Source organism: Mastacembelus armatus, chromosome 6 (assembly GCF_900324485.2).
Source record: "Mastacembelus armatus chromosome 6, fMasArm1.2, whole genome shotgun sequence".
Lineage (NCBI taxonomy): Eukaryota > Metazoa > Chordata > Actinopteri > Synbranchiformes > Mastacembelidae > Mastacembelus > Mastacembelus armatus.
The window spans coordinates 3641269-3669053 of NC_046638.1; the positions used below are offsets into that span (position 1 = coordinate 3641269).

At 40.6% G+C, this 27785-nt stretch overlaps 3 protein-coding genes and 1 long non-coding RNA gene across 18 annotated transcripts in view; 2 read left to right on the forward strand and 2 right to left on the reverse strand.

Moving 5' to 3' along the window:
* LOC113132476 (transcription factor SOX-6-like) overlaps positions 1–13591 on the reverse strand; it is a 96458-nt gene extending 82867 nt beyond the window's left edge. For 3 of the 5 annotated variants that reach the window (XM_026310565.2, XM_026310567.2, XM_026310562.2), the window contains exon 1: positions 13258–13591. The gene's annotated coding sequence lies outside the window, so the exon portion shown is untranslated. Of the gene's footprint in view, positions 1–11931; positions 12344–13257 lie in introns of those variants that run through there. The other 2 variants (XM_026310566.1, XM_026310563.2) reach the window with 2 other exon arrangements.
* Positions 13592–15397: 1806 nt separating this feature from the next.
* On the forward strand, positions 15398–18062 carry c6h11orf58 (chromosome 6 C11orf58 homolog). The gene is made up of 5 exons (XM_026311500.1): positions 15398–15545; positions 16073–16156; positions 16243–16303; positions 16524–16633; positions 17125–18062. Exons 1-5 carry the CDS (start codon positions 15492–15494, stop codon positions 17338–17340), a joined length of 525 nt encoding a protein of 174 aa, XP_026167285.1. The 5' UTR covers positions 15398–15491; the 3' UTR covers positions 17341–18062.
* Positions 18063–20090: 2028 nt separating this feature from the next.
* LOC113132475 (uncharacterized) lies at positions 20091–22701 on the forward strand. The gene is made up of 4 exons (XR_003295900.2): positions 20091–20291; positions 21481–21579; positions 21830–22010; positions 22548–22701. It is a non-coding gene; the product is annotated as an uncharacterized LOC113132475 (long non-coding RNA).
* A 90-nt stretch (positions 22702–22791) lies between these two features.
* The window catches only part of LOC113132473 (pleckstrin homology domain-containing family A member 7-like), a 99540-nt gene continuing 94546 nt past the window's right edge, over positions 22792–27785 (reverse strand). For 10 of the 11 annotated variants that reach the window (XM_026310561.1, XM_026310553.1, XM_026310551.1 and 7 more), the window contains 5 exons: positions 25034–25207; positions 24632–24765; positions 24163–24296; positions 23910–23946; positions 22792–23103 (listed from right to left, as the gene is read on the reverse strand). In XM_026310561.1, the coding sequence (XP_026166346.1) occupies positions 23921–23946; positions 24163–24296; positions 24632–24765; positions 25034–25207 (468 nt within the window). In that variant the 3' untranslated portion in view covers positions 22792–23103; positions 23910–23920. The remainder of the gene's footprint in view (positions 23104–23909; positions 23947–24162; positions 24297–24631; positions 24766–25033; positions 25208–27785) is intronic. The other variant, XM_026310552.1, reaches the window with a different exon arrangement.

Genomic DNA, 27785 nt, shown 5'->3' on the forward strand with positions numbered 1-27785 from the left:
AAACCCATCAGGGGCCTTTCTGTGTGGAGTCTGCATGTTCTCCCTGTGCTTGTGTGGGTTTTCTCCAGGTACTCTGGTTTCCTCCCACAGTCCAAAAACATGTATGTCAGGTTGATTGGTGACTCTAAATTGCCCATAGGAGTGAGTGTGAGTGTGTGAGGTTGTTTGTCTCTATGTGGCCCTGTGATGGACTGGGGACCTGTCCAGGGTGGACCCCTGCCTTTCACCCAAAGAGAGCTGGGATAGGCTCCAGCAGGTCCCTGGGACCCTGGTTAGGAATAAGGGGGTTTAGAAAATGGATGGATAAACCCATAAGCACCAGCTGACACACACCCACTCACACAGCAAGGCCACATTAGCCATTTCTTCTGTTTTTGCTTGTTTTGTTCTCTTGTTCTTTCTTCCTCATATATACAAAAGCACATGATGTTTGTTTGGGGTTTTTTTTCACTCACTTTCCTGTTCATGCTCACCCACATCTCTACTCCTCTCCACATCTGAGGGGCAGCAGACATACGAGACCCAGGCAATAAAGCCCTTGAAGGCTCCTCCTGACAACTGCAGGAAGTAACAGCTACCTTTCTGGCCCACTGTTCAGCAGCTGTAAAATGGCACATGTTACCATATCACTGAGCCAGCAGCAGAAAGGCACCTGTCTAGAACAGAAGCAAAACAATTCCTTTTGGAAAAATTAAAACCGTGACATCATAGAATTACAGACAGCAGCATGAGAGGTAAGAGATATGCCACACAACAAGGAGATACACTGTATTATATTCAGAGTGAGGTCTGCACCTGCACAATGAATGCATGCATTCACGCACCAAAATATGCACAATCCCAAAGTGTCTTGTTGCAGCTGTCAATGCCACTTGTGCAGCCGTGGACACACTGGAGTTAAGAACAATGGAACTCTATGAGATAGGAGCTCTCTCAATGAGCCTAGCACTGCATGAGGCTGTGTGCTGCCACTTCCATCTCTGCACCATAGGAAATGGAGTACTGTTCCAACTAATCATTTGGGCAGTTAAACCAGAATGAGGATCAGTTGACCCATAAATGATGAGCTTACAGCATGGTCATGTCATATAAGCCTCATAAAGTTTTTTAGGTATTATTTCTCTGTTTCCACTTAGGGGTTGTAACCAAGAAACGTCTTTCCTTACTGTCACTGCTGTGAGTGATGTTTTTCTCAAAGCTTGCAGCTTCAATTTCAGATCTCATTCAAACCTTCTAAAAATTAGAAAAAATAATTAGCTTCTCCAAATATGTTCACAGACGTGTTTCATTTCAATCCCTGAAGAGTGACACCCTAAATACCAGGGTATGTTTGAAACAAACTAGCCTGACGTGTTGCATGTCTGAATGCACGAGTGTTGGCTCTTCTGAACAACCACACGTGAAGGCAGGGCAAAAATATGAACCATCATAGACAACAGCAAAACACCACAAGCATTCAAATGACACAGTCTTTCCTCAAGTAGTTGTGTGTAAAACGAGAGAGCATTCCCATTAAAAAACGTTCTCATCGTCAAACACCTGGACATATGTGGTGTAGCTACTCAGCGTAGAGTGAATTGACAAAGTGTCATTTTATAAATTGTTATAAATCGCAGACCCTCAAACTTTGCAGACTCCAAAAGTACTTCACATAAAGCACACTGAGCTCTGTGTACAGTACACAGGACAAAAGTTAGTTGGCTGTACAAAGCATAGGACTTTGATCAAGGTCTGAATCTTCTGTGTGCTTGGGTTTAGGCTGCTAAACCATTTAAATTATAGGTAGTTGAATTATATTTCAAGATGAATATTTTATGGCTATGAGTTGCTGATATGCATGTGGGTGGGCAGATTGTTCCTCAGATCACCTTTAATAAGTGGAGTGAGGGAACAGGATGTTTGCATGAGTGAGAAGTCTTTGTATTTGCTTCACAAAAGCCCTGGGTGAACATTACAGAGGCTTAAGTGACAACGTGTATTCTTTCTCAAGTCGCTGTTAACATGAAATATTGCTAAAGTAAAGGATGAGAGGGAGGGAGAGGGTTTGTAGGGGCAAGCGCCAGCACATACATCTAAACCTCGCCCCTCTGCTTGCTACCCTTAGGAGATTACATTATGACACTTTCCATTGTCCTGCTTCTTCAAGACAAAGCCTGTTCCAGTATGCACACAGTGCACTTTGGAAGGATTGTAAAAACAAGAGATGAATGTCAAAGGCAGGAGTGAATAGGATCTCTCCATTCTTTTGTCCATGTGGTGAGGTATGCACAAACACATCGCTGCATGACAGAGAAGAAAGAAGGGCCTTGTGAGGAAAGCAGCCGGAAAAAGTTGAAGCGTCTTTTCATGAAAAGGGCCAATATCGTGAGAAGTCGCCTGCCTGACTCCTGGGTCTATAGAAAGAATTTGTATGGAAGACCCCCAAAACACACAAAATGTTGAAGACAAAACACAAGGCCTGCAAAGAGAAATGTTTTCTGGCATACTTAAGGTTGCACAACCTTTTTGTATCTGGCAAAAAAAGAAAATACAATAAAATAAAATAGAATAAATGGTGTTACAAAATAACATGTCATCAATAAAATAATTTTTTCTCATTTACTGCGAAGTGATATCAGATGTATGAAAAGCAGCCAACCATTGGTAAACTTCCACTGTCCCAGTCTGAAGTCAACCCTGTCACAACCCAAACAAGGCTTTAACTGTCAGGGGCAATTAATGAGGGCGACCTCGGCTCTCTCTAATTTACAAGGCCAACGCCAGCCTGTAATTAATTGCTGCGTGCATAAATGTAAATGAGTCCACTGGGGAAGCAGAGGGAGAAAAAAAATGGCTATCAGGCCAATATTCCAGCAGGGAGCAATCTGCGAGAGAGGGAAATGATTTAGAGGACAGCACACAAATCTGCTGCTCACAGAGAAGCTGAATGTGAGGGGTGGCTTGTTGAGATGGAGGAGTTGGTTGTCAGGAACCGTTAAAAAAGGAATAGAAAAAAATGGTGACGGCAATAAATATCAACTGTTTTATTTCAATCTTCTCTGCCCACACATCTACAATTTGTATTCATAAATGTAATCAAACATACAGTTTATTTCACAGCCCCCCACCTCACACTGATCTTACTTGTTGCACTGTGGTGACATGTTTTTCTGAAAATATTTATGTGCATCGCTTGATATAAACCATTACCATAATGCAAAAGCATATTGGGGATCCAGAAATTTTCCTTTGCTTAATTTTTTCCACGTTTTTTATAAGTGCATTTTTGTTGCTCTGCCTGAAACAGACTTCTTGCCTGCTTGCTAGAGGTCTGAGTATCATTCTGACAGAGTGATTACAGGGCTAACAGTTATTGATCCTATATCCACTAAGCTGCATTTTCCAGTCCTTGGCATTTTATAGTGCTACTCACATTTAGCGTCACATGTCAATTTGGAGTTGTTTATCATGAAAGGTCATTTATTCTTAAATAATCTGGGGAAGGTTAATGGATTAACACATTTACACACATTTTTAGCTTTCAGGCTCAGAAACATGGGTCAAATATGAGTATTTTGGCAGATTTAAATTAAAGTGTTTTGATTATGTCAGAACGGTTTGTTCTCTTCAAGCTGATACACACCATGAAACCTTTCATCAACACTATTGTAATATCGTAACTTGTGTTCTTCCAGCAAATGTAATGGAGCTGCACAATAACAAAGAACACATAAAACCAAAGACAGGCAGACAGAAGAAATACTACGATTGCAGCTCTCACTAAGAAATTTCCTGCACAACAGGCCGCTGCTTAATGCAGTTTGTCTTTGACACATGCACAAATGAGTAAAATATGTGAGATGCATGGATCAAAGTAGTGACACCTAAAGACACACACACACACACACAGCAGGCAGTGTAGCAGCCACAATAGCATCTTTATGACATACGCTCCCTTTTGCTACAGTGCTTTACAAAGGCAAATGAGATTTTTCCCTTAACAGGCCTCCAGTAATAACAATTGACATCACAGGCCAGCCTACGTATGTTTCTCGTATTAAACAGGGAGACACGGTGTAAGCTCCTTGAGAATGAGACTAAACAGCTTGCTGAGGCAGCGATTTTCCACCCTACAATAGCAGGCCCTCCAACAGGGAACCATCAACTTGAGGGGCTGTAGCAAAGGGCTGATTTATTTGGTTACACTACCTCTAACAACACAGTAGCATGAGAGGCCTGATTGGCTGTTTCCAGTGTTCTCATTTCAGACTGAACAGTTAAATAAAGGTTTACTCCCAAAACATGCAGTTAACATTAGATCCACAAAAGGACATAAACAGGTGGGCGATATGAAGTGTGTGTAATTCTCTTCAGTTGGCTTGCACTAAAACACACAGACACATGCACAGTGGTGCTGTCATTACATGTATCTTGTGTATTCCTGTGTGTGAAACTTTCTGGAACAAATCTGAGCAGGCTGCCTGTCCTGCCGTCTAAACTATGTTGGATTACGTGGTGGAAACCCGAGGTCCGAGCCCAGTCAGCTTAATACCCAATCCTGCACCACTCCAGTGCACAGCCCATCATCGCTAAACACCGCACTCCACACTTATGCTCGTCCAACAGCCTGTACAGAACATGGTATACCCAACAAGGAGACATGAGCCAGGAGAGTGTCAGGCGTGCGGAATTTATCAACCTGTTCCCAGGTGGTACGTAGCACTGGGAACCATAATGAAATAAAGAAATGAACCTCATGTATGTATCTCATGAAGGAAGTGCATTTCTATTCACAGCCACGCAGTCAATACGCAGCCTCCTTCAATTCTATGTCTGTTTTCACTGTTGCCTGTCTCTCTCCACTGCCAGCCCAAACACACAGTACCATCTCATGATGACAATGGCTGGATTAAAGACTTCTTCACGGCCTGGAAACCATGGCAAAGCCCTGCAGAGACAAGCTGGCTGATGACCAATTGGATGTGAGCTTTGGCTTAGTGGGTGGGACCACATGATCCTGGTCCTCACTACTTCACCACAGGTTCATTTTAGAGGCCTCACACCCCAAACCCTGATGCCACACCCCATTACTCTGAATCACTGCCACTGGTAAAGTGAAGGTCAGCCTGCTTTAAGACGAGGGGGACACTTCTGTAGATAGAAGGAGCAGAAAAGATTCAGGGTATAAAAGCAATGAAACGTGAGCTCAGAGTACAATCACGTCAGGCTTGTGTGCAGATATATATTTTTTAACTGTTAAATGATTATTAATGTGTTCCTCTTGGTTCTTTTGCAAATAATCGCAGATTCCTAAAAAGGCAATCCACTGCAGCACAATATGTTAAGACTGAAAAATTTATTGTTACTAATTACCAGCAACGAATAAGAAAATGGAAACTGGCAGGAATTTATCATAAATATCAAAAGTAGGTCATAGATTATTTAAACAGTGGAAACATTAATGTATAACATACATATGAATATAAAAAACTGAATGTGGGCATTTACCAAGGTTTAATAAAAAGATACAATTGAGTTGCATCATGGGAACTGTAGGTTCCAGCAAATTTGAAGCTTGACCCTAAACTACAGGCTCAATATGACCTTTTCTATTGTGTTTACAGTCTTGTATTCAGAGCATTGTGAATGAAACAGACCCTGTGTTTCCTACCAAGGCATGAACATACAATTACTATTTAACCTTGTCTACACAATACATCACTATCAGTTTGGTTATGACTAATGAAAATGAAATGACATCTATTAAAATTAAAAGAAAGAAAAGTAAATGCCCTTTTTATAGTTTGGACCAAAGAAAGCAGCTGCGACTCTACTCTTGGTTTTTAACTATTATAAAATTTACTCAATTTACTCACATGCTCAGGCATACAGCGCATGTGAGTGTGTGTTTGTTTACACTAGGCATGTGTGTGTGCACTGTCCAAGCCGAAGCATGAATACACAGTGGCGTGTGGTTCTGATTTGTCAGCCTGTGTAACATTTGCCACTTTCAACACTTTCCCTAAAAGGTCTCAGAGAGGCTCGTGAGCACAGCACAGGAGGCCTTTTCCTCACCACAAACATTTCAGCACATTTCCTTTTCCATTTCTATCCTCAGAAAGACAGACTTCCAAAGTGAGTTTAAAAAGAAACATGCAGCGTTGCACTAGGGTGGATCTGGAAACAATATGTATTAAAAGTCATCATCAACAGCTCATGAGTAAAAGCACATTCATAGGCAAAGCAACCGAGAGCGCTGTGTGCAACATCAACAGTAGGCTTTGATCAAAAGGTAGTGCAAATAATTTCCTTTGTTTGTTTTAACCTGCAGGGAGTGCCGGAGGGGTGGGGTTAATGTGCCGTGACAATTGAGAAAATCGTGGCTGTCAGTCACACAAAAGATGAGCAAATGTATCTTCCAACAGTGTCATTCAATTGTCAAAACTTTCTAGCCCTTGTTCTGTCTTCTGCATCAAACCACACCCATACGCTTGTTAAGCAGGTTAAAACAAACCAGGAGATGTTTGCTAAGGACACCCACTTTCCCATATTGACTCTTTGCATTATATTAAGTGCAAGACAGGTTGTTAATAAAATAGTTTTCTTAATGTGACTTAGACACTGTTTAAGGACAAAGTTATCTAATGTTTCAAATATTTCATGATTAACTGCAAGTGGAAAAAGGTTTCGGAAGAGTAGAAACAAAATACGTTGCCCATTGTTGATTTGGATAATGCACAGGTATTTTCTTAATCATGACCCCAGAAATTAACAAACAACAATCTCACAAGCCCATAGTGGCAGCTCATGCTTATTGGATAAACTCACAGAATAAGTGCTAGATAAAAAACAATGTTCTGGAAAAAACAAAACAAGGGTGTCGAACATCTCTGAACCAGTGACACTCGTCCTTCATTAACACTTAAAAGCCAAACAATTTCCCGAACAAGCACCATGTCACATGCTACCACCGTGACACAGCAGCACAAATACATAAACCCCGGTAGAGTCAATGGCTCCCTGACAGACCAAAAACAACACACAACTCATATGTCAGAAAGAAACAGGCACCAGAATCAGTGGAAGCATATTGGATTTACCAGAAGGAGAGCTGTTTTTTTTTTTCTTTATTTAAAACTTAAGTGGAGCTGGCTACTGCAAGCCCTACAGGTGTGATTTCTAGCCATCTATTGCTCATTGACAGACAGTGTAAGATCATCTTTTATGTCATGGAGCGCTTATTGTTTACTGCCATCCAGTCTGGATGTGTTACATGTAATCCAAAAGGAAAGAAGGGAGGGAGAGGAAGCTCCTGGACATGCAGACATGCTTGCAAGTGATTTCCCTTTTCTGTGAAATCATCAGGAGCAGAGTAATTGCCAAAGCATCTGCTGCTGCTGCTGTTGCTGTTGCTGTTGCAGTCCAAAGCTGAGAGTACTGACTGACTGATAAAGACCCACAGGAGCAACAATGTCAGTGACCTGGTCACCCAAAACTCTGCAATCTGATTGGCAGAGGTCCACCTACTCCTGTAATTTATGCACCTGTATTAGCAGAGAATCAACTGTGGTAAACATTTTTCCAGGACCTTTTCTAACATTTGCCTTTGGCAGCTCTGTGTGGAGAAGATTAAATGTCCATCAAGTGCAACAGAGGAAAAAAACAGTCAGAACTTTCGATTCAGCCTCCTAAAAGTGAAACAATAAAGCTACAGTAATGAGATTTCCATGACCAAACAGTGATGACTAAAAACTCATGAGGTTGATCTATTTTGCATGAAACATCAGAGCTTTTTCCAAACAATATCTGTTTCTTTCAGGGGAAAATAATTTAACAATATATTCCAGCCTGAAAGGGATTAGTAAACCAAGAATAAACCTAATCTGTTTTATTTTTTACTTAAAAAAAGACACGACTTAATTAAGATATTAATTGAATTGACCGTGCATCAGATCATGTCACTGATATCAGTTAAACTGGATGTAACACTGCTGAAACTTTCCAGTTTGGTCTTTGCAATCACACATCATCAACATTCCAACTGTGAGCCAACAGACAGATTTTAACATAGTTTTGTTAGAGTAAACTAAATCCATCCCTTATACTGGAGAGAGAACAGCACTGCATTGCTCCTGGGGACAGCTCTGTGTGGTTCTCCAGTGCAGTCCGATAAATGTGAGAATGTCTGCAGACAGTTTCAAATACTGACATGGAGCAGAAAATATGTCAAGAAAATAAGTGTTAGTAAAATAACATGTTGTTAAGTTGTTTTGTTGCTGATCATTTGTGATGCAGATTAGCTTTTTCCTCTCACTGCTGTATCCATGAATGAACCCTGACAAAAATCCACTCTGCACCTTGTGCGTGCAAATGGTTGAATTTGTTTAATGTATTCCAGGAATTATTTTATGTCACTTCAATTACCGAGCTCCTGAGTGACTCTCAACAACCCAGGGAAATGGCAGCTCTCTGTGATGTGTCGGTGGAGCGTGTGATGGTGAGTTTTTCCACATGAGAAAAAAAAAAAGTGAGAGGGCCTAGAGGACAATATGGCAAGTTGTTTACAAATAAACAATCAGACAGGAAACAAGAAAAAGCAACGTTAAATACGCAACTTATCCCAGATATTAATAGAATGAGAAAAAACCCAGTTTTTTTAAGTTTAGTGTGGATTTAAGTCATTCCTTGTTATTTTTCTGTCTTGGCAGGTTGCCAGGCTAGTGGCATTAACAGATCAGCATTCATTTGTCAGTGACTCTTGTGTAAACCACGCATTTATAAATCTCACTCGGTTCATGACAGCCATTGTTAAAGTCGCAGAGAATGACACACACCCTGACACATAAGGAAAGAAAGTCTGACAGAGAAAAGAGCCGAGAAGGACGAACTTGAGCTGCTGTGTCATTCAAGATGCTTAATAGTGTGAACTGCCATGAGGATGATGAGGACACACCCCAACGCTGAGCAAAATGTGAGATGAAGAGGAGGGTGGGTGCGTGTTTATGTGGAGGTGATGGTGTTGCCATTAGGAGCTGCTGTGTTGGATAAGCTCTTATTCCGGGTTCTGCAACTGGATGGTGGGGAGCAGGTGGTGGAGACTCGGCAGCAGAAAGAAAAGTTTACCCTGACCATTGAAAGAGAGGAGAGAGGGAAGAATGAACACGGTGCTTCATTATTCTCCGCTCTGGGAAAAATGAAGAAGCTGCTTCCAAGGTTATGTGGTGGTAGAGAAAAGAAGAGGGTTCCACAATGCAGTGCGCTCACACACCAGGGCACACACACTCATGCACAGCAGAGTCAAGAACATACATACATTCAGGCAGAAAGGCCATCCCATGCAGGCACACAATGTAAGAACACACAACAAGACACATAGACACATGCTTTTGTATTATACTCGCCTATACCTGTCCACGAGGATGTGCGTGCACACATGCATGCAGATGGGTTCATGCACACACACATACACACAGATTACGCTCACTCATGCAAAAACACACTGGATAAAATGTCGCACACTAAGTCACACACAGAGGAACGAATTTGCTTATGTTGATAATCGCAAAAACAACAAAGATATTAAAGTCTATAAACACACATAAATACAAGCACGCACAGATACTGTACATACACACACCTAAGCTTGCATTGTGGTTGAGAAACGTATGGGCATCTGCCAGCAAGCTTGAGTGCTCATTCTCCAAGACCTCAACCTTTCTTTTCAACAGCAAGACTGCAATTTGGGTGTGCCGTTGGGCCAGAGATAAGTATAGGCTGACTAATATGCACTTAGGACCCAGGGAGCCAAATGTTTAATTTGTGTTTGTACAACATATGTCCAATTTGGGGGCTGGTGTCTTTCTCAAAGAGCCTGACAACAAATAATTAGGACTCTCTGGATCGGCCACAGCCTTAAAATGGTGGAGCGATGGTTTTCCAATGAAGGTGAATGACATCTTTAAAAAAAAATAAAAACATCTGGAAACATTTAAATCTACAGCACTGTGATCAGTTGGAAGATGGGCATATAGCTCAAAGACAGCATAAATAAAATAGTATTGCAAGGGGGGATTAAATATTCTAAAACTGGAATTAAATACTTTATTCTGCATATCAGGAGGTTGTGGATCCCTGATAAATAATAAGCAAATCCTACAATTTCATGTTGTTTCCTTCTTTGTTCAGTTTCTTCATTTTTCTCTCTTCTGTCTAATCCCTTAATCTTCAGTCTTCCCCGGTGCTCAAACCTTCTTTCTATCACTAAATAATCCCTCAGCACCACACCAGAGTAAAAGGCCTCTCAGGGTGCAAGAAATTTATGTGGCATATTAGAACAATGTGTGAGCTCTAAGTATGAGAATTAGATCCTGGAGTTGGCCTTGCATTACATCAATAGCAGCGTACACATTTTCAGAGCTTAATGTTGAAGGCAAAGAAAATAAAATGAAATTTCCTGTGTAATTCAGTTTTAAATTAATGTTTTGTGCTGATTTTTAAAAGCAGCTAAATGTGTGTTGACATTGGAAAAAAAACATAACCACTTTGTGTGTGTGTGTGTGTGTGTGTGTGTGTGTGAGATGTAATCAGAAAATATAATTGCCTATATCAAATCAGAAAATCATATAATTAAATCAGACCATCAACTGCTACTGGCCCCCCAAATTAATTAGCCTTTTATTTTAACTGAGGAATTGAATCTGTTGGATTTGAACATAAAAACGTGTGGCCTTTGTATTTTCACCAACATACGTCATTTTAAACGTGTATTTAAATTTATACTGTATCACAAGTGGCGTTCAGTTCAATTTGGTTCCACATATAAGGGCCATTTCATACACGGTTCATAACAGTGTGGATGCTGCTGACAGTCTTGTGGACCACACAGTGACCGGTCGCTCGTCCGGCTGCTGTCAGCGCAGGTCCCAACACAAGAAACGAAAAAAAGAAAAGAGCTGCAGGTCTCCCTCAGACAGCGGAGAGAGCGCAGCCATGCTGTCCGGGACAATGTGCTGAACTGGCAGCCTATATATAAGTCTGCCATTTGGACACGCTAATGCCACTTTACCTTATGAGGGAACCTCAACTCGCAGCACCTGCTCAAAACAAAATGCCATAAGAGATCAACTTCAGCGACCCCCAGCTCGGATTGTTTTTCAGACAGTCACTCTCACGTACAAGACAGGGGGGGGGCGGTGGTCTATAAATTGTTCTGCCAGGGTCCGGACAATTAAACAACTTGTTGGAAATTGTGATTTACTGCGGAGGCCTGTGTGGGCAGGTCCAAACAGGGACCTGAAGGATCTGTCAAGCAGGCAATTATAAGTCTGAATAGAACAGTGATTTGATGACAAATAAAATGTGAATGTGTAGAACAATTAAAAACTGATATGGAAAATTGCGCGTTTTCACTAAAGCCTCCAAACTAAGACGTCTTCGCTTTTCCCCTTTAGCGGTTTTTGAAACTCATTTTTCTCATGCGTCTCTCTCGCTCTGTCTGTGAGAACTTCCTTATCTGCAGACGAGCAGCGGCTTATCTTGGAGGTGTAGTGTCGCTCTAAATATGGGGAACACCCTGAAGATACTCTATCAGTCTTTTCCAGGCCGTTGTCGTGCGCCTTGTCCTCCTGTACCCTCTGTCACCGTGAACTCGGGACAAACTTTCACTCAGGATACCGACCGTGCTGACCGTGTCCGAGCTCTAGACTCTTCGCCCCGGAATAAAAATTCTGTCCCTGCACACATGACTCAAGTTCACCCACCGGCGATTAACTTCACAGGCTACATAAAACCAGCTCCGTCACTCTACCAGGCTGCACAACTGACAAGTGCAACTGACACCTTTTATTATCACCCACAAAGCTGAGACTCATGGTGCAAACTTTACAAAGATGCAACAGAAAGTGATGCGGTGCTCGCACTGAAAATCGTGTATGAGGGGAAATAAAAACTTACAGACTAATTTCTCAGCTCTCCCGCAGCGCTAAGCCTCTGTCCTGTTTCCCCGGTATTGTCTCCTAATGGGTCCGTGTTAGGGCTCCGAGTCTATTTTGACTTGTGACTCATGCATTCTTCTAGGGTCAGTCGCCGTGACCTCCGGGGGGAAAGTTAACGTGGGCCCTAAGGAAGCAACTCTTCCTTTAGCTTTCCACCCCTCTACTGTCTGTCCGTCTCTATTGTACTCCAATGCATGTGCGGGAAACACTGGGCACCAGCGGGCTGAACTGTGCGTCTGTGGAGGTGCAGCAAAGCCGGGGACGCGCACATGGACCACAGCGGTCTGAGGATTAGAAGGCTACCCCTGTGTGGCCGAAGAGGAAACTACTGCGACTATCATCCCCCAGACTCCAGTGGGGCCTGAATGGGATGGTTTGAGCCCTCTGATTTCTCCAAAATAAATCTAAAAAGGTGGCTTAAAATTAAAATAGTAGCACTTTTCTCATTTACTATCGATTTTATGCGAAGCTTTTTTTTCCACGTGGCTCTTCAGAGACTGTTTCTAAATGTCTCTAATGGGTTCTGAGCATATTGGATGTGTGACAGAACTACTGAACCATTTCTGTTAATAGCGCATAACAGGAGGATGAACCCAGGCTCTGCTTCTGTTGGACATTATATTTTCTGTGGCTAAAACGAACCTTGAATACCCTGAATCAGCAGTTAAACTGGAAGGAGATGGGAATGATTAATATGTTTGGAACTCCGGTTTTTATTCATATTTGTCTGGTGTGCAAAATCACAGGTTTTATATGGCAAAATAATTTTTAGCACTCCACTGCCAGATGCGTTTCCCTGGATGAAAGTGCTGCAAAACTTTTTATAAATATACCATCCAGTCAAACATAGGTTTTTATATACGCCTAAGACTGTGAGGTATAATAACCATTATTTCTAATACTTTTCACTGTGCCAAGAAACTCTTGATAGTGATTATTTTAAACTGATACCGTTTTATCATAAACGTTAGTTTTTACTTGGTCCTATTTTAATCTTCATAATTTAATCTAAAGTGTTTTTTAAAGTTTTAAACCTGAGTACAGGTCTTTTTGAAAAACGTGATTCTGCGTTAGTTGCAGCTCAGGTAGGTCGACAGTGTCTAATCACGTCCCAGCTGCAGGTTTAAAGGCACTGATGCAGCCTGAATCTGCTGTTGTCATCGCGGTTTGTTGGGGAGCACAGATAATCGAAGTGCGCACTGACTTCCAAAACAACCAACCCCTGAGGACGCACCGGGTGAGGGTCCCGGTGCTGTTCACACCGATGCTACAGGACTTTTCTTACCTGGAGTCACTTGTTCGGCACCTTCGCCGCGTGTTTCTTGGAAACTTGCAGATTGTTTGATGCGGTGATACCAGAGTTTCAGCGCTGAGACCAAACAAGAGGAGTCAATTCAAAAAGCCTTCAAATCCCGTGCGTAAAGTCACCATCGCTGGAGCGTGTCACGGACTTTGGTAACTCCTCTGTTTCGCTGCGCCGACGATCAGAAAGAAAAAGAAAACACTTCTGCGTCGTTGTCAGAAGTGACACTGAGCCCGAGGAGCTGTCACACGGAGGATTTATTTAAAAAGTATTTTCAGTTAATTCCTGTCCAGCACTATGTGGGGGTTAAGTGAGAGTGCGGGACAGTGTCGGGTAAAGAGGCAGAGGCAGGATAACCCCTCCTCTCTCTCTCTCTCTCTCTCTCTCTCTCTCTCCCTCCCTCTCTCTCTCTCTCTCTCCGTTTATCTGTCTCCGTCTGCCTGTGTCACTTTCTTTGTGTTCACAGTAAAATATCAGATCATTTGTAGGCGATTCTCTTTTCCTGTCTTGCCACTTTTAACTTTTCTGCTCAGCCTTTGTGTATTTACGCGCCTTTGTGCTGGGACGCCCGTGCTGGTCACCTGTTTCCAAATTGAACGGACAAAATCAGACCTGTTGCTTTTTACCCGTGGTCACAAATTTCTTATAAACATTTTTAGTCTTCATGTCACAACCTGAAAAACACACATGTTAATATTGATATTAGGTTTTATAGGCCTAATAATTTATAAACGGCGTGTTTGTGGACAGTCTCTTAAAAAAATGCAAAGTTTTCTCTTGTTCTGTCCTGTCACATATGTAATTATGAAATTTCTCACCAGTTGTTCATTATTAAAAAACAGTCTAGTTGGAAATAAAGTCTGGGATTTAAAATAAATATTCCTCTTTTTAAAATTCATTTCCATTCATCTCTAAAGCGCGTGATTATTCTAAAATGTAACTAAACATGTGCTAAAAGTCAATTTGTTAAAATGCTTATTAGACTATTTTCAGAGCAGGCTCGGGTCAGTGTGTGGGCTCAGCTCGGCTTATCTTTAACAAATCGACGATTGTGGAGCAGAAATAAACTTTTCACGTCCTGTCAGAGGTGCGAGCGCCTCTGTGCGTTTTCATTACACTTACTCTGACGCCACCTTTTGGAGGTTATAATGCAGGTCATCCGGCACAAGGTTCAGTTACACTGAGACACACCGGATGGCCCTTGGAAATAGACACCAGAGCAGCTAAATATGATTTATCCAAAATATGGAAAAATATAACATCTAGTCTCAAGATTTAAATTTAAGCTTGAAATCGAAGTTATGGTGCCAGGCATTTGAATCATTCTGTTACATATAAGCTTGCAGGAATTGCAGAATGTATTGATTACTATAGGTATCACTTTTACTAAGCTGATACTCCACCAATATGTGCAAGCCTTTGCATTACACCAAGATCAACTGAATCTATAGGAGACAACATATTTCAGTTTCACCAAAGAACTTTAATTGCGTCAGATGATCGTTGCGTTTTAAATGAATCCCCCCCCCCCCTTTTTTTTTTTAATGGCCTCAGACGTCGCCAAGGACAAACAGCATTGGCCAAACAAATCAATGTATTACATGGTAAACGCTCTATTCAAACTCGCCTCCACATCGCCTTAAGAAAAAATAGGCTGTTTGGAAAAATAATTTGTGACTGTAAAACGATCAATTATCGTATTTAGTTAGGAATTCTTAAAAAGTGAGGACAGAGGACCTTGTCTCATCCGTTTTGCGTCACACATTATTCTGCATAGTGAGGGTCAAACAAAGCTTTCTGGACTGGGGACCTTTATATATTAGCTGCGGTTACATGGACACAAGGACATTTCTTCCTAATTATAAATGTATAAAAGAAAAACAATTTTAAAAACATATCCACTGCTTTGTGGTTTTCTGTGTAGCTGCTTTTCTCACGTCTCTGACGTGTCTGGTTAACATGACATTTTTATTCTGTTGCTGCATCACTGGGTTTGACGAGCAGCTACTGTCGCTGCTTCAAGGGGAATATAACAACCAACTGAAGGGGGCAGCAGAGAGTTCACATGCGCTACTGGAAAATTAGCGAAGAAGAATAATAACAAGAAGAAGAAGGAGAAACAGTAGAGCCGGAAGGGGAAGTGACGTCACTGGCGGAGCCCGTGGTGCTAGGTGGCATCATAATTTGTTGACTTTACACAAAAGCTCGTGTCGATAATGAGCTCTCCAGACAGCAGACATGGAACAAAACGACCCGCGTCCCCGAGTGAAGTGAGTAAAATCACCAAATCTGAACACAGCTGGTTGAATAAAGCCGGTAAATACACAGATAAGCTGAATTAGCGTTAGCCAGGTTGCTAATGTTATGGCTTCGAGGTTGTTTCCACGCCTTTATAGGCTGGATCAAAATCTTATTGCATAAAACGTGTTACACATGATGTTGTCCTAAGTTTTCACTTTACTCAATATTTGACATTTTCAGATATGACGTCGTTTTTTAAATGTAAGTTCAGCAATGTTTTGTAACTTTTAAGGGTATTTTCTTTCACCGTAATAATCTCGAAAGAGAAAAAACTATTCAGAGTCAGATCATTGGGAAAATAAAGACGTACCTCCAGCAGACAGACTGAATGAACCATCGATTCTTCTCACTTCAAAGGTGCCACTTTTGTTTTCAGACTGAAACTGGACAGTTGACTCAGTTTCTGCTCAGCTGTAAAGAGAGAAAAAGAGTCCAGTGCCTGATAGTTTGGACAGACTGTGTGAGTTTTCATTAGAACAGTGCTGTTCTCTTGCAGGACGGGTCTACCCAATGGGCAACGGCAGATCTCGGAAGTGATGAGAGGAAACAAAAGTTTTTACGGTTGATGGGTGCTGGCAAGGTTTGTTTAGCTTAATCACTGTCACACCATAATCTTCAGAGAAGTTATGCCAATCAATATAAAATGGGATTGTTTCTGTTCTCCAGAAAGAGCACACTGGACGCCTTGTCATCGGTGACCACAAGTCAACATCCCACGTCCGTAGTGGTAAGCTTCCTTACTGAGCTTTAGCAAAATCCAGTTTTTGTACTTATGATTTAAGATGTTTCTAAGCAACTATCCCATGCCACTTACCCATGATGCCTCACACTTGCCCAATACAATTAACTCGGCTTCCCCACTATACATCCACCGGACAGATCTATCCATGCATGGATAGACCTGTAATGGTTGGGTGTGCCTGCTGTGACTGGTGTCTCCTCTGCAGGCCAGGAAGATAAGAAGATCAACGAGCAGCTGGAGCTGCAGTACCAGCAGGGCATAGATGGGAAAATGTCAGGCCGGAACCGGAGACACTGTGGTCTGGGCTTCAGTGAGGTGAGGGGTCATCTGGGGCCTGAACAGAACCTGTAGTAAATGTGGAGGAAGATCTAGAGATGATTAAATGTGTTTGTACAGATTTTAAATACTGCAGTTGTACTAAAAACAGGGATAATTATGTTTACTCTAATGCAGCACATTAAATGTGATTATCAGCCACTTAAAATAAAATCTCCAGAGTTTAGTTGTTTGAATCCTTGAAAAACAGTAAAATGAACAGGAACCATTTAAAAGCTTAAAGTGGTGTCATAAAGGTGGACATTAATAAATGCTTTAGGTTTTGTTAACAGCAGTGGAGCAGGCCACACATTTACAGTATGCTACTTCTCCATGTGCGGTGAGGACTGTGGGGCTGATTTGCAGGTGACATGAGACGCTGAGTGTTATCATATGGCACAGGAGGGTAGCAGGGATGGTGAAAGTAGTTGCAGTAATGCATTAGTCCTTCTGCACAACTCAGAATCATCTTTTTGTCCTCTTTCTCACAGCCTGAGCCACAGCCAGAGTTGTCCTCTCCAACTGTGGACAGTGAGACAAAATCAACAGAAGAGTTGACCAGTGAAAAAGAACCCAAAGACAGCCATGACAAAGGGTGCGAGTCCAACCCAAAGCAACAGACCACAGAACAGGCCAAGCCGAGCTCAGACAGCAGGAGTGAAGAACGGAAACACGGCTATAAAATGGCCTTTGTGAAGTCGACGTAGGCCTGAGGCGTGTTTAGTTTTTGTAAGCTTAAATTTGTATTTTTTGACATAGTTTAACTCTAGGTGGTAACCGTTTCTTTTAGTCTTTTTATTGTGTTGAAATTGATTTTCTACATAAGCATTAACTGATGATCACAGAACAGGATCACACTCAGTGACAAGAAATTACTATTTACCAAAGTTTCGCTGACATAGATAAAGGCTGGACGGCTGTAAACATTTTGTCTTCGAGTGGGATTTTTCTCTGTGATCATTAGTTTATACAATAAGGATTATGCACCAATTCTCCTGAATGCAGTGGGAACTACAGTACATAGGAGTTTCTCTACATGAGGGCTCATCGTTGCATGTTGTCAAAGAATTAAGTCTGCAGGTTAAAACATCCGTCTTTGTTTCAGTGGTGTCATAGCATGTTCAGATAGTACATGCTTTACTTTTTAATTTGAACATTTTATCAGTGTGTTGTGTTGGATCAAACAGGATTCCCTGCCAGTCAGCATGACTAACACATTGTGAATCTGGGATATCTTGTCTGAAGCCAATAAAAGGAAGTGTCTGTTAAAATGGTTGCTGTTTTTAACACGGGCACTACAGAATATCAGGCCAAGGTGATAGTTTCTGTGCAAGACTATTTATATGTTCTGCAAATGAATAAATAAATAAACTCCTTGTGTTCTATGCAGGGTCTCTGACCCAGGAAGCAAAACACAACCAAGAATTTAGTCCAGTCTTCAGTGTCTGGTAACCTAACTGTATATAGATGACATTGATTTGTGTCTAATCTATTGTATCCAACAGGGTCAATGTGAGTTATTCAGAAAATTGTTGTGAATGAAATATAGTAAAACATAATCTAAAATGCACTGAAACCCTCTTTGGATGCTGTTAGTAGTGAAGTTGTTTATTTGAGCTTTGACATCCATGTCAGTCATTTTCTGTCAGTAATATTGTAAAGTAGGTCACTTGGAAACTCTGGCAAATAATGCGACATAACCAGTGCAGCTGAACCTGCACACTCACAAGGACACGTGTCCTGTTGGATGAGGAGGGCTGAGGAAAGTTCAGCGCAAAATAATCCATCATTTTATGGTGTTGGTGATCTGTTTCACATGTCACCTGAATCTTGCTTTCTGTGTTTTTTTTAAATTTCTAACTTTTCCACCATGTCTGCTATAAACAAGACGTCATGGTGTTTGTCTCATCTGACTATTAGAGCTACAAAAACTTGACAATTGGTGGGTTGTGCTTTATTTGCATTGAGAGACAGGACAAGGGTTGTAAATAAATCATTCAGTGGTACATTCATTTATTTTTCAACGTGAAAATAAAAGTTGAGTCATTTTAATGACAATTTCCCGCAGGTTTAAATTTTTCCTTCATAACTTAAACCTTATTTTAATGTTATGAATCAAACCAGTTTGCAGGTGAATCAAGCTGATTTAACCCAAAGCGTCTTAAGGCCTTTGCATGTTTTTAAAGGCGGATCACAAACATCCTTGAGTCACATGGGTGAACACGAAGCAGCTGCTCAAACACGGAACAAGCAGAAAGACGTCGGCGAGGACGCGACAGGTAAAAACCGTTTTTGTGTTTGTTAGAAAACGAGCAACCTGAAATGAAAGTGAAACCACAGGGGGTCTCTGATGATCAAACATGTCTCTGGAAACATGCAGCTTTTCATCACTGCAGATGTATCTGGCATCTTTTTCTGGGCTTATTAAAAAACTGGCTTATGATTTTGTGAAGGAGAAACACGTCAAACCTGATACTACAATTCTACAATTGTTTAGATTCTGTTTTTCTCACGGATCAGTGCCACATAATGACAAAGTGATGACAAACTTTAGGAATGTCTGTACATTTCTTAAAAAGCAAAAGCTGAAATATCACATTTACATAAATATTCAGACCCTTTGCAACAACACGTGAAAATGAACTCATGCTCCTCCCATTTCTCTTGATCCTTGCTTAGATGTCTCTACACCTTGATTGGAGTCCAGCTGTGGGAAATTACATTGATTGGACATGGTTGGAAAGGCACACACCTCTCTGTAGAGCTGGCAATGCATTCAGAGCAAAAACTAAACCATGAGGAACTGCTTGCAGAGACAAGAGTGTTTTAGGACACAGAGTCAGGGACGTCTACAGAAAACGTTTGCTTCACTGAAGGTTCCCTGGAGCACAGTGGCCTCCATAATATTCAAATGAAAGCTGTTTGGCATAACCAGGACTCTTCCAAGAGCAGGTCGCCCAGCCAGACTGAGCAACTGTGGGAGAAGGGCTTTAGTAGGAGAGGTGACCAAGAACCTGATGGTCACACTGAGCTCCAGAGATCCTGTGTGGAGATGGGACATAGTTCCAGAAAGAGGACCATCGCTGCAGCCTCCACTGATCTGGGCTTTATGGTAGAGTGTGTGAGACAGAAGCTTCTCCTCAGTGCAAAACACATTAAAGGTGCTTGGAGTTTGCAAGAAAGCACCTGAAGGACCCTCAGACTGAGGAACAAGGTTCTCTGGTCTGATGAAACTAAGATTGAAGTGTTTGGCCTTAATTCTAAATGTTATGTCGGGAGGAAACCAGGCACCTCTCATCAGCTGTCCAATACCATCCCAGGAGGGACGCAGGAGGGACTGGGGTCAGGGCTGAGAGAAAGCTGAATGGAGCAAAGCACAGAGATATCCTCAATGAAAACCTGCTCCCCAGCACTCAGGACCTCAGACTGGGCTGCAGGTTCACTTTCCAACATGACAACAACCGAAAGCACACAGCCAAGACACCACAGGAGGGGCTTAGGGACAACTCTGAATGTCCTAGAGTCAGAACCCTGACTTGAACCCTGTCCAACATCTCTGGACAGACCTGAAAATGGCTGTGCACCAACAGTCCCCATCCAACCGGACTGAGCTTGAGAGGATTTACAAAGAAGAATGGCAGAACATCCTCCAATCCAGGTGAGCAAAGCTTGTTGTGTCAGAGTATAGATCAATGAGGGGAAAAAAATTAATTTAAACAACTGTAGTATCAGGCTGCAACATAAGAAAACTGAAAAAAATGAAGGGTTTGAATAGAAATAAATAAAGGAAATAGAAATAAATCAGTTTAAATAAATGTGAAAATGAAATAATTTTGTAGGTGACCAGGCTATTTTTTAAAGACAGTTTGCTGCAGGTTTAAATGTTTCACGTTCATGACTTAAACCATGTTTTAATGTTGTAAATCAAACCAGTTTGCAGGTAAATCAAGTTATTTAACCCAAAGCGTCTTAAGACCTTTGCATATTTTTAAAGGTGGATCACAAACATCCTTGAGTCACATGGGTGAACACAAAGCAGCTGAACAAATAGAGAAGCAGATGTTTGTCTGGGTCGGCAAAGACACGACAGGTAAAAACACTTTTTGTGTTTGAGGAAAGACATAAATAGAACATGTTAAACTGAATCAACAAATTTTAAACCAGTTTTTAAAGCTGCATAATGGGATAACTATGAAGGATATTTCCTTTTGAGCAGCATTACATTACGAACTAAACTGAGCAACCTGAAAAGTTTGGTTGATTTTACGAAGGAGAAACATGTCAGCAGGTTTTGACAAAACACCTGCTGAAGAAATGCTAATGCTAACATTAGCATCTCCTTAAAGTTAAGAGAGTCTGTGTGTGTGTCTATTACAACTACTAAAATCAAACTGGGCCCAACTCAGGAACTTAGCCATTAACACTGAACCTGGCTTCTTATTCTACCTGCTCAATAATAAGAAAATAGGACTTGTGTATTACAGGGAATATATAATACTGGCTCTCATTATGCTAAATATTAGAATTGCAGTGTGTACAATGTGAAAGATCTAGCGGCATCTAGTGGTGACATTGCAGAATGCAATCTTCAGCACACCTCTCACACCAAAGCTCACTTGTTTCCAGGCACAAGGGAAGCTTCACTAGCTTGATATTGATCATTTCATGTGCTTCAAGCCTGAGCACAGTACTGTAGCTTTGGAGACGATAACTGTGAGCCGCTCATATTTCCCTATAGTGATTTATTATGACAAATGTTGACTGTGACTCCAAGAGAATGAATCCTAATGACTGTCATGAGTTTATAAATGAATGTATTGTGACGTGCTGGTTCTTTATCTTTGCAGATCAATGCATTTTGAGAAGTCAAACCTACCTGCTTCATCCTGTGTGTCCATGAAAAGTGATGCCTCTATGGAAAATGGCCCTAACTTCACTAAAGAAAGGTGCACAAGTCTTTTCTGGCTTTTTAGTCCTGGTAGTGATGTAGTTCAGGAGACTCAAAATCAGGATATTTCATGATTTGCACTAACAGACTAATGATTTCCAACATTGAGTAATGATACCTCTAAACATAATGACTGAATTCTTATTAGTTGAGTTGAGCTTTAAGGAATATTTTGAGAAATGGTCTTTTTTGCTTTTTCCCCAGAGTAAGATGAAAATTGTGCCGTTTCTGCTTCTTGTCACTAACAGGTCTCACAACTGGTGGAGCAGAAGAGTAGCCTGTATTTAGACCACCATCTTCAGTGATCTGCTCTGGTTCTTGAGTTGCTGACCTCTGAGCTTTGGATGAGTTTGGCCTGAGGGAATACTGAAGATAAGTGGAGGTCTGTCTGAGGCTGTTACCAGTGACCAAAGAATCCAGAGTAGCTTGGTGAGTCAAGAACATTATCTTTTGTTTCTGTCACAGTCCTTTTAGGAAATGCAGTATCTTTAAAACGACAGTTGTTCCAGCTTGAACCTTGAAGGTCATATCCCACTGTGAGGTTTAATTGTAATGTTTCAAATTATATTTTTTGCCAGATGTGTTATAAATATTCACACTCTATAGAACATGTTCATATGATTAATCACAGCAAAAGAAATGAAGCAAAAATTATGTGAAAACAAGTGTGTGTACACTTCGTATGGTTATTTTTGCCACATTCTTGTGGTGACATTTTGAAAAATGATGAAATTTTCATCTGTTGTGACTTTTGCATGTGTTTGAAACTTTTATTATTATTATTATTAATACATTTGAGGTGAATGGCAAGACAGTGATCCGTGGATGACAGTGTTGAGAAAATATACAAGTTAAACAAGGCTCTGAAGCCAAACATTTGAATAAATAAATGAATGTCAGTACATTCCTAATGTAATCTGAGCATAAACTGGCACTGACTTTCATTTCCCTTTTCTTTCGTTAAAGGTGAACATTTTCTCACCAGTCCAGAAACTGAATTTGAAGGAAAGGTGAGTCTGGGTGTGTTCAACCAAAGTCCACATACAAAGTTTAAAGAAAACAAAAAGTGGCTGCGCACCCAAATCTACAAATATTATTATTATCATTCTCAGCACAGTGAGGAACAAAAGCAAAAAGCTTCTGCCTATGCCTTCTCTAGAAAAAAGTACTTTTATTGATTTGGGTGTGCTGATCTTCTTTTCCTTAAACCTTCATCTAATTAACTCATGAAAATACAAACCAAACTGCAAAACAGGTAATTGCAGATTTTGAAAAGGCATTTCACTCGCGTTATATCATTTGATTGAGTAATGTGAGTTCAGAAGCAGTAAAAACTGATTTTTTTTTTTTTTCAAATAAACTCTTAAAGACGTGTGTGTATTATCAGTCATATAAAAGAGATAGTTTGTGTTATTTTACAAGTGAATCAAAGAGTTGGCAGCAGCTTGATCCTTCCCCTTCACAAAGAATCTTCTGTTGTATGGTTTTGGGGGGGGGGGTCAATGCTCTGCAACAGCTTTGGCTGGAAAAAAAAAACATGAAAACATCAGTATTTGTTTTTGTAGTCAGGACACATAAACACATCTTTAATTTGCATCAGAAGTTCCTCTGCAAATTAAATGCAAATTCATTTGCAGAGGAACTTTTAATTTTAAAATATTTTGAGTAGATTTTACAAAGACAAACTGTTGCCAGAGGAAACTGTCCAGTGTAACACTATAGTTTTGTACGCCATCACACTTCACCAAAGCCACAACAGAAGATTAGCAGAGCAGAAACCTGCAACTATTTGGTGAAAATATCACCCAAAACAAAGAAACCAGGACTGTGCACAGATTTGTTTAGGGACTTGATGGAAATAAAGAAAGCATTACTAACCCCAGCTGTTCAGCCATAAGGTAAAAATTGTCATCTTTCAAAATAAAAGGCTTTCAGGTTGTTTTCTTGGAATAATCTACTGTTCCACTTCCAAAGCTGCATGTCTGAACTGTGGGAGGAAGCTCCACACAGAAAGGCCCAGATCAGTTTGGGTTTGAACCCAGAACCTACTGGGTGTGAGGCAGTGGTGTTAACCACTCTGCTACAGCCTTCTTCCAAGTATGCATAAATAAAAAATTGATGAATATGAGACATATAAAATGTTCTTATGTCCAACATGGACACTAAATGCTGCCATATTATAACATTAAATGGGAAAAGTGAATAATTTAACAGGTTTGGGTCCCTTGAGTCACCAATCTGTGCAAAATCATGACTAAAAGCAAAGTGTGTACACTGACCCCTTTAACACAACAAATTCACACCACCCAAATGGGAACTGACGTGTACCTGGGCCATGCTCACTGTTTCTCCAGCCACTCAGTCACTGCACAAGCAGGTACAAAAACAAATCACATTTTACCAATCTAAAATGATAATCCGCTTCTCTAATAGAAGCAGCATGGAGTAAGAACATTTTATAATTGGTTGCAAACCTATTTAACAGATGAATCTACTACTGCAGCAGGCCCTTCTGCAAACACATGTACTGGGAAAATATTTGTTTGATGCTGAAAAGCCAAGGGCATGTGGGTGCACTAACCTGCAACCAGTTTGCTCTTGCGTGAAGCCTCTGAGGCCAACGCGTGGGACACATTCATGATCCTCTCCTGCTGCTGTAGAGCCGAGTCCAGCTCACTGAAGTCCATCAGTGTGGAAGGCTGTATGTTCTGAACACTGTGGAAAGCACACAAACACACACAACAAATGAGCTTTCCAACAGGATAGTGGTTAGTCTTAAACTAAAAGGTGTTCCTTCTGCTAATTGTCATACACAAACAGTCTGAATGATTACTGAGAAAAGCACACTGGAGGTAACTTATTTACTTCACATTCAGTGTCACTTGAAATAAATGCAGTGGTAATCACCCACAAACCATCAAAGACATACATTCTTTCCTCTCCAGTAGCCTGCAGCAGGGAGCATTTGCAAAATATTTATATTACTGACATTAATATGCACAAAATCAGTGTGATCTGAGCTCTAGTGTAGTTTTTAAAATGCTGTCTACCTGGATTTGGCCAGGAGGTTCTTGATGCGCTCGGCCCGACGGGAGCGTTCCTCCAGCTCCTCTGGACTCACTGGGTCCTCAGGGTCAGACTCTACATATCGCTCTGGGATGGGAACTTTTTGTGGTTTGGACAGCTGCACATTAGACAGAACAGTAGTCAGCCATATATTGTCCCCTTATTTTGAGGATCAGTGTAGTGGATGCTATACAAAAACTACTGCTTTCTTGTATTCTGTGTTTACATTGCAGCAGAGGTACCAGCTTGGTCATGTGCTTGACCTTATCCAATAGACATTAGACATACTTCCCCTCTCAGGTATTATTGCTAAGTTAATGCACAGGAGCTGAGCCTGTTAACTACAGTCACAGACAGATGAGTCTAGAGTCTAGATGTGTGTCTACCTCTCTGCTGATATCCAGGTGATAGTCAAGTGGCTCCACATCCACCTCTCGTACATGTGTGGCCACGGCTGTCACCCACTCGTCTGATTGGATCCTCCCCCTCTCTTTCACCTGGTTCCAGCCTTCATCGCTCTGACCTTCTGCCGCCAGTCGCTCCTCCTGCCATTCGAACACCTAAAAAAGACAGGAGTCAGGATTACAGTCAGAAACGTGTGAAAACTATATTTGCTGGTATCATTTTCATACTTTTTTAACTCTTTCAGTAAAGTAAATATAAATCAATCACAAAACCTGGAATGGACATCTGTTTAAAACATTTAGCATTTTTAATATATTTGAAAATGGATTTTGAGCCATTGTCACCATAAGTTAACCAGATTTTTGTGTAAGCAAAACATCACTGACTGCAGTCAAAAGCAAATGCCTCTACAGTTTTGTAATATGAATGTTTGTACAGCTGAAAATATTAGCATTTGATTAGTCATTTTTTAAGCTAAAATGCTAAGTATTTACTGGTTCGTGTCTCAGCTTTGAATATTTGTTGGTTGTTCTAAATCCAAATTAAATATCTTTTATCTTCAATTATCTTTTTTTTGGACTGTTAGAACAAAACAAGCAATTTAAAGAAGTTGGCTTGAGCAATTTTACTATTTTTAAGAAAATAATCAGCAGCTAAATCAGTATAAAATAAGTACTAGCTGCAGCTCTAGTGTTTATTATAGATCAGTGACGGTTAATAACAAAATGTTTATACTCTTCAATAAAGTGAAACCCACAAGGAGTCATGGCAGGAAGGGCAGAGGACAAGAGACAGCCTCAAGACTTACAGTAGTGAAAAATAAAACGTGAAAACCAGCATTGACAATAGCACAGTTGAAAACTGAAAGGGGTCACACTTAATTTAGATTAGTGCCCTAAGGATTTATACTAAGGAAACATTTCTAAAACAAATCTATAAAAAAATCTCTATATAAAAATGTTAAATATATCACTGCAGCAAGTCTTACAGCAGATAGAGGGAGACAAATAACAGTCCAAGATTTCTGTAAAAGTAGGAATAAATTACAGCAAATACTTTCTCCAGGGATTTGACAGGATGATGTTTAGTATCATTCCCAAAGATAATTGGTCTGATTTTCTGGAAGGTGTAATTATACAACACTCCTACACTCATTTGCATGAATAAAAATTCACTGACTCTTATTCTATAACAAATACGTATGTGTGAGTGTGTGTGTGTGTGTGTGTGGTGAGGGGTACTTGTGAGTAACCATCCAAGGAGCATCAAAGCCATGCATGCATCCTTCCCACTCCAGTAGCCTGCAGCAGGGTCTGAACTGCTGCTCTGCTCACATGCTCTGAAAAACACTGAACCCCATGCCTTGTGCTCAGGAAAATCAGTGGCACCCAGAAGGACAGAAAAAGAGGAAACCATGCAGACACAAATTCAAAAAGTCACCACCAGATCAGGAAAACCACAGCCAAGAGGAGGTTCAGAAGCAAGAAACTCTTTATTGTCGAGTGCAAATCTCTACATGATAGGAAAGAAAAAGATTTTTGTGTTCCTTCTCAATTACAGCGAATTAGGTTTTGATAAGCAGTCCACTTTTCTAAATTCTCTACATTATTTCTATTCTTCAACTGAGTAACGTCCTGAAACTATTTTTCTCTTTTATCTGATATACTGTTAACATTCTGCTGTGGAAAAGTAAAAGCAATATGGCAGGAAAGCTTCCCATATTAATACTTGTTAAAAAACAAAAACAAGGAGCAGACAGCAGCACCATAGAAAACCAAAACTGTAAAGTACGACGCACATTTTGAATTTTAAGCACATCATCAGCTTAAGTACTGGAACAGATTATTCGACTGGCTGGTAAACAGAAACCTAATCCATTGTCAAAGTAATTTATCAAGGAAAATGGCAGAAATCTTTAGATTTTCACTGCTTTGATCTCTTTTATATTATTGTGGGTTTAGGACTGTTAGTTGAACAAAACTGATGTTTTTTTTTTGTTTTGTTTTTTAACCAAAAAAGTGATTTATCAAAAAATGAATTTAATTATTACCCACACTATCAATAAATAAACTGCACCACTAAATCTGTTTTACACAAATATGTCAAATATTGCCAATTCACATGACCTATACTGGCCTTTTCTTATGGGCCACACAGATTTCCCATGACAAAGTTGTCCACTCCTTGCTCATACTTGTATTTATTATTTTTTATTGCATTTCAACCCAGTCCTGTATATTTCTGATGCATAAAACAGCACAGCATAGGCCACTTGAAGGTACTCAGATTGGAGTACAGCTCCTCTTTCCATACAAGAAAAGCCTGTATTCATGAGGATGTTAATTCAAATATCAAATGTAAAAGACAAAGTTTATGCTGGTGGAGTTGAAATTAAAGATGATTTAGTGTTTATGGTTATATGTAGAAAAAGGTGAAAAGTACTAACAGGCTATGTTCTGACTGTAGTTACAGGGAACTTTGATTCCAAGGATTCCTATGGGAAATGTAGTTTGATTACAAGCAGATCTCACAGCAATCTGGTTATGAAGGTGTTAGTTTGTAACCATAAACTAATCTGGTAGTTATGTCTCATCTTTTTTTGAACATTACTGTAGTACTTCTTCACCCAGGAGTTTTAGCATTCTTAGCATTCCTCACTGAAGCCAATGGGCCCAGTTAGCTGAAGGCTAGATTTCAAATGTCAAGGTTAAAACCAGCAGTGTCCATGCAACT

Bases quoted from the DNA above. Each gene is read 5' to 3' on its own strand.
- c6h11orf58 (XM_026311500.1), top strand. From the start codon at position 15,492: ATGAGCTCTCCAGACAGCAGACATGGAACAAAACGACCCGCGTCCCCG. The intron at 15,546-16,072 runs GTGAGTAAAATC...GTTCTCTTGCAG, and splicing joins GACCCGCGTCCCCGAGTGAA to GACGGGTCTACCCAATGGGC. The intron at 16,304-16,523 runs GTAAGCTTCCTT...TCTCCTCTGCAG, and splicing joins AACATCCCACGTCCGTAGTG to GCCAGGAAGATAAGAAGATC.